This window comes from Mus pahari, chromosome 11 (genome assembly GCF_900095145.1).
Source record: "Mus pahari chromosome 11, PAHARI_EIJ_v1.1, whole genome shotgun sequence".
NCBI lineage: Eukaryota > Metazoa > Chordata > Mammalia > Rodentia > Muridae > Mus > Mus pahari.
The window spans coordinates 5,259,956-5,266,252 of record NC_034600.1 but is presented as its reverse complement, the minus strand read 5'-3'; the positions used below and the strand labels follow the sequence as shown (position 1 = coordinate 5,266,252).

Here is a 6,297-nt window from a genome sequence, read left to right as displayed (position 1 = left end):
CTCTATCTCCCTTAAACATATTATTGCCAGTACCCCCTTTTCAAAGCCTTGTCTGGAGGATCTCTGCTTATACCTTCTTGCTTAGCAACTATCAGACCTAGAGCTGTGAGCACTTCTCAACAGCTATTTTAAGATCCCAGGAAAAGGCAATGGTTATCTCCTGTAACTACCTTACTGAAACTATCTCCGAATTCACAGTACTCCAAGAAAATGATAGAGGGTACCAGCAGCTACCAGGTATAATTTCTTACAGAGAACAGCAGGCTCACAGCACTTGACATCAGTCACAGGGTCACCAAACATGCTAGTCTGGAATCAGTTGGTAGACTATACCAGGTGAACCTGAAGTTCAACAGACTAATAGGACTTAGAACCATAAAAAGACACAGTGCTAAAGACCTGTTCCAGGAGGAGCACGAACCCCAGGCCTGCTTTTTAAAGATTTATTTATTTATTATATGTAAGTACACTGTAGCTGTCTTCAGAAACCCCAGAAGAGGGCATCAGATCTCATTACAGATGGTTGTGAGCAACCATGTNGTTGCTGGGATTTGAACTCAGGGCCTCTGGAAGAGCAGTCAGTGCTCTTAACTGCTGAGCCATCTCTCCAGCCATCAGGTCTGCTTTTTAATAGTGACAACTGCAAGATTTGAAAAAAAAATCGCTAGTGTTCTAGCACTCCCTGAGGAAGCCAGCATGCTCTGTTACCTTCTTTGAACTGAAAGTGTACTAACCTCCTTCTGAAAGCATTATTAGTTTGGTGGTATAAAGAACACTACTTCTCCAGTGTAAGAATAGTCATGACAAACATTTTTAACTGGTATCCAAAAGACATTTCTATGTAAACAAGGTTTTCCCTGGGTAAACACTGGGATAGTTGCTACACAAGAAGATCGTTTGTTCTTAAATTGGGATTGTTGCACACCCCTCAGGAGCCTTTTGGCTCAGGCGGCCTCTTAAAGCACTTACAATCTGCTGCATATGGTAACAAATGGCAGAGAGGCAGCCGCAGGAGTTTCTCTCCAAGTTTCAGGTCAACCAGGGTTACCAAGCCAGGCTTTGTCTCAAGAGATAAAGCTGGCTCTGTGTTCCTGCTTCATACACAGCTACTGTAACAATCCTTCTCCATCGGCAGCTCTGGTCTGATTAGATGTGAAGGAATTGGACTACGATGTGGGAAAAGCAGGTTCAACAAAGCCCTAAGGCCCATGGATCTTACAGAATGCTTAACGTTTATTTTTCTCTGATAAGGTGAAATGAATTTTCCATGGACACTGCTTGAAGACAAGGGCTACATTTGTCGCTGTTTATGCTTGGGGTTGGTCTTACAGAGGATAAACCAGCGCCCACGCCTCTTCACCTTGTAGCAGTCTTTACAGCGCTTCTTAATGACACCCTTGGTTTTGAAGCCCAGCGAGGGCAGCAGGGAGGGCAAGGGACGGCCACAGAGAAGTGAGCGCACCTCTGCGCAGGGTTTGGCGCTTGGCAACGTCCCCAGCAGGAACGAGGAGAAGGCTCGGGGCTTCACCGCGAGGCGACTCAGGTGCAGGAATGGGTCCACCACCGAAGCCACCACGCTCCGTACAAGCAGGGCGGCCATGCTGAGCCCAGACCTGGGGAGAGAGAAGCGTGGTCATCCTGTGCTGCACGTCTGACTGTCCCTAGGCCCTCCCCTACCAAGGTTACTTGGCGTCAGAGGTCAGAGCACACTTGCCAGGGTTGCACTCTGGGCTCCCCGTCTCCATGTGCCCAGGCCTGCGCACTCCGGGGAAGCCGCAGATTCCGGAGGCTCAGCCCGGCCAGGGACCCCGCCCGCACTCCCGGCCAGCAACTCTGGCACGCGCCTCTGCCGGCCCCCACCGAACCTGGGAAGGGGGTGCCACCGGCGGAGAAGTCCGCAATCAACTTCGGGCGCCGGTTACCGAAGCTCCCGCGTCTGCGCAGTGGAGTGGGACGCCACCGCCAGGAAGAAAGATGGCGAAGGGTCACGTGGGATGACGAGTACCGTGCAGAGGACGACTAAGGAGCAGATAAAACCTTCCTTGTCTCATATTCTTTATCCAGAATCCTGCACTCTAAACTCTGCCTCTGCAGATGCTGGGACCACTACGTAGTAGGAAGACCGGTGCCCACGGGAGAAGAAAAAATAAAAAGGGAAGAAGACAGAAAAAGCAGGCTTTGACTAAAAGAAACTGCCAACAGTGAATATATTGGAAACAAAACAAAACCCAACATTCAGACAAAATGTACAGGTCATATGTTTACATTAAGAGACGTTCCGGCAGACACAGGAAAGGTCAGAAGAGCAAGTGCAGACACTGCTCTAGTTAAGTCCCTACCCACAGACTATGAAAAGTAAGGAGTGTGGAAAGACCGACACCATTTCTGATTTCTACAGTTAATTTCCATATGTGTGTGTGTGTACAGTTGATTCCCATATATAGGGCTTCTACCATTAATTCATATATACTGGATTTCAGGTGGTTCGTAAATCTACCCATCTTATTTTTATGTATAGCAAAGTAGGTTGTCAGTAAGGCTATACTGTAGCCCTCTCTAGCTCCCAGTCTCAACCTTCACACTAGTCATCTATAGGAATACCTTGAGTTTCAGCCAATAGATGACTGTGAGCATCCACTTCTGTATTTGCCAGAACACAGGTCCCCTAATGAAGGAGCTAGAGAAAGTACCCAAGGAGCTAAAGGGCTCTGCAACCCTATAGGAGGAACAACAATATGAACTAACCAGTATCCCCTAGAGCTGCGTCTCTAGATGCATATGTAGCAGAGGATGGCCTAGTCGGCCATCATTAAGAAGAGAGGCCCTTGGCCTTGCAAAGATCATATGCCCCAGTACAGGGGAACGCCATGGCCAGAAAGGGGCAGTGGGTGGGCTGGGGAGCAGGGCGGGGGTGGGGAGGATTTCGTGGTAGCATTTGAAATGAAAATGAAGAAAATATCTAATAAAACAATGCCCCCCCCCCAAGGAATACCTTGACCCCAGAGTTCTATCACTTTAAAAAATAATGTGGGTCAGAGAGATGGCTTGGGAGTCACAAGTGCTTTCCACGTAAGTCTTTGGACCTCAGTTCAGTCCCTGGAACTCACACGAAAAAAGAGACTGGCTTCCTCCAACTTCCACATGTGCTCTGTGGCACCCGTGTGTGAACTCACATGTATGTGAACACATATACAGACAGGGGGTGCTAGAGTTTAAATAGAGACTTATCAGGGCTGGAGAGATAGCTTGGTGGCTAAGAGCACCTGCTGCTCTTGCAGAACACCATCATTCTGTTCCCAGAACTCACACAACGACTCAAATGGACTGTAACTCGACCTGTCTGTAGATCCTGTGCCCTTCTCTTGGTCATTAACCTCCAGTCCTGGCCAAGAGATCCCAAACAACACATGCTAACTTCTGGTACTTTCTCAGATGGAATTAGTGGCCCTGCTCTGAGCCTGGGGTCCACCTCTGAGAAAAGTTGTTCACTCTACTTTGGGGTTTGACAGTAGTATATGTCGTTCCGAGGGAGGTTCGGACTCAGATTCAAATGAGACAAGCGAGGCCAACACATTCTCCAGAGTTACAGACTACGATTTGCATCAGGTCTTTTTACACAGCAGAACTTTTCCGGACAGCTTTCCAATGCTGGGTAAACTCCCTTGCAGTCTAACTGGAAACTTTACTACTGCTGCGTTGCAAAAATGCTCAGGAATCTTCCTTTCCCACCCCAACATACACGACCAGGAAAGTTGACTGTACATACTGTTTCTTTTGCTGAACAACTTATTACTTTACTCAAAAAAATAAAACAAAATCAAAAACCCAAAAAACAAAAAACCCAAACAAACCCACGGAAATTCTGCATTTTCTCCATTGGCATAAAAGTACACATAGCACATCTCCACTTTCCGTCCCCCCTGCCTTTGTCACACTAGTAACCTTTGAACACTGCGCACAGTTAAGCCGCAGCTCGGCATCCCAGCCCGGTCCACCACTAGCCGTCCAGCCGCTCAGCCACAGGACGAAATAAGTTCCACAAGGACTCTCCGCCGACTGCTGTGCGCCTGCGCCTGCGCCGGCGCTTCGTACGACGCGTGAGGTCATGGGTCACCGGCAAGATGGCGGCGGCGCTGACCTTCCGCCGGCTCTTGGCTCTCCCCAGGGCTGCGCGGGGTTTCGGGGTTCGAGTGTCGCCGAGCGGGGAAAAGATCACGCATACCGGCCAGGTAACGGCCGCACCCGCCATGCCTGGAACCCGAGACTGGCGATAGCAGGGAGCGCAGCAAGGTGTGCTTCTGCCAGGCTAGCGCGCGGCACTACTGGGCTCACCTTGGGGTGCAGCCCGCTGCCCAGCTCCGGTTTCTAGCTGGTGGCTTTCGATTGGGACTTGGATCTCCTCATTCTTTAGGCCATATCTTTATAATAAATTCAATGTTTTAACCAATGGTGGTTGTGTTTTGGACCCGGGACAAGGCGCTGAGGTGCATATTTTACATATCAAAGGAGACCTGGCATCCAGGTTCTCCCGGCATTCCTCAGTCCTACCTGGCGTTCCAGCCCAGGGGCTGGGCTGCCCTTTCCCGAGAGGATCCTCTCTGTATAATCTAGGCATTTTGGTTTCTCCCACCCTGTCTTTTTCTTTTCTCCTTGAGCACACACTCTTTCCCCCCCCTCCTGTCTCCATGGTGACTTCTCTGGCCTCAATCCTTGGTGCCAGTGAGCTCACCTGAGAGCAGCTTCCCAATAAACCTGCCTTTAATATAATATAATCTGGCTTGAATGGGCTCATTTCACCGGTGGAGAAATAGCCTATCGATAGTGTATAAAGCAACCCTAGCGTTCAATATAATAGTGAACCAAAAAATGAGAAGCTATGTCTGCTGAAATGAAATCTCACCTATTGGAGTTGGCTACTTGTGAAGGCGGGAACGTTGTCTGTCCCATCTGCACTCCAGTCTGTCATCCCCATGAGTCTGTTCAGTACAAGTTCACTTTGCCTCTTAGTGGGTCTGTCTCCCCATCATTGGTGTAGGCCAAGGGGAACATCGTTCTACAGTATTTTCGATCACTATTATGTGACTTCATTTAGAATCATAGCCCTTTTTTTTCCAGGTGTATGATGAAAAAGACTACAGGAGGATTCGTTTTGTAGATCGTCAGAAAGAGGTAAGTGAAAGATAGAGGAATTCGTAAAGCTTAAGCAGGTTGAGCAGCTCTAATGTCGGAACTAATATACCTCAATGAATTCTGCACCCGACTTGGGTGGTAGATTGTAATGAAAAGACAGGCACAATTGAGGTATTGCATAAAAATACCTTCAAGCTCCGTATAAGGTGTAAAGAAACAAGTGGATTTCATGTTTGTACTAGTTCAGTTTTCTCATTTGTAACTTTGAGTGTTTTTCATAGTGTTTGCCACTGTAGGTGTCCAGGAGATGGGTTGCCTTGGGAGTAGTGACTTCTCCTCTTAGTGTGGCTCGACACATCTCTGTTTATACTTTTAGGTGCTGTTGTGTTTGTCGTTGTGGCCTTTGCACATGCTCCTGCCTAGTGTCCTTTAGTGTGGTGTCAGAAACAACCTGCTGCATACAACCCCCTGCTGTGCACACCTCCTGTCTCCAGTCCTCCAGTGTGGTGTTGAGAACAGGATAATTGAGTATACTATCATGACAGTTATTTTCTACAGCTAACTGTGCAAATGTGACATCTAAGAGTTGGACACAAATGCATATTGAGAGGATGGGCAGACTTCTTGGCTTTTTATTTTGCAGTGTGTTCCTGGAGATGGGGAGGTCTGTCCCAGCAGAGGTGCCAACAGTTGTCCTGGGCATTAACAGATGCTGTTATTGAGGGTGGGGCTGGACTCCGAATGCTCACTTTGCCAAGGGTCTTGTGGCAGGGCTGTGGGTCAAGCAGCTGTGGAGCAGATGTGTCCTGAAACCCTGAGCATGGTCTCCAGCTTCACTATCTTTGTGGTTTCTGGGTAGTCTGGTAGAAGGTCACAGGGAAGTTTAAAGGTAAACGGAAACGGTAGAGCCAGTATGGTTGGACAGAAACCCTGCTGACAGGGAGCTGGCCTGTTCCTGCCCTGCCCTGATGGGTGGCACTCAGACTCACTAGTGTCCTGATGCCTTGTCCTGGTACAGCACTGTCTGTCTGGGTACAGATTTCTGTGTCAAACACTTGTTTGTTGGGTGATGAGGAGGCGTCTACTCAGGCATTCTGTCTTTAAACACAAATTCCCCGTTCGTGGGTAGTTTAAAATACTTGTTTATTTATTTTAGTCTTTTTTTTT

General features: G+C 48.3%; 2 protein-coding genes across 4 annotated transcripts in view; one reads left to right on the top strand and one right to left on the bottom strand.

Moving 5' to 3' along the window:
• Nucleotides 1-787: 787 nt before the first annotated feature.
• Nucleotides 788-4,046, bottom strand: Mrpl36 (mitochondrial ribosomal protein L36). 3 transcript variants are annotated; one of them, XM_029544031.1, is made up of 3 exons: nt 3,943-4,046; nt 1,866-2,106; nt 788-1,613 (listed from the first exon to the last, which is right to left on the bottom strand). In XM_029544031.1, the coding sequence occupies exon 3, from the start codon at nt 1,598-1,600 to the stop codon at nt 1,292-1,294; it is 309 nt and encodes a 102-aa protein (XP_029399891.1). In that variant the 5' UTR covers nt 1,601-1,613; nt 1,866-2,106; nt 3,943-4,046; the 3' UTR covers nt 788-1,291. The 3 variants fall into 3 exon arrangements, with proteins under 3 accessions (XP_029399891.1, XP_029399892.1, XP_021064314.1); XM_029544032.1 differs by having other exon boundaries at nt 3,960-4,042; XM_021208655.2 differs by having other exon boundaries at nt 1,866-2,019; nt 3,943-4,037.
• A 57-nt stretch (nt 4,047-4,103) lies between these two features.
• The window catches only part of Ndufs6 (NADH:ubiquinone oxidoreductase subunit S6), a 7,414-nt gene continuing 5,220 nt past the window's right edge, over nt 4,104-6,297 (top strand). Inside the window, exons 1-2 of the mRNA XM_021208772.2 lie at nt 4,104-4,229; nt 5,116-5,169. Of these exons, the coding sequence (XP_021064431.1) occupies nt 4,122-4,229; nt 5,116-5,169 (162 nt within the window). The 5' untranslated portion in view covers nt 4,104-4,121. The remainder of the gene's footprint in view (nt 4,230-5,115; nt 5,170-6,297) is intronic.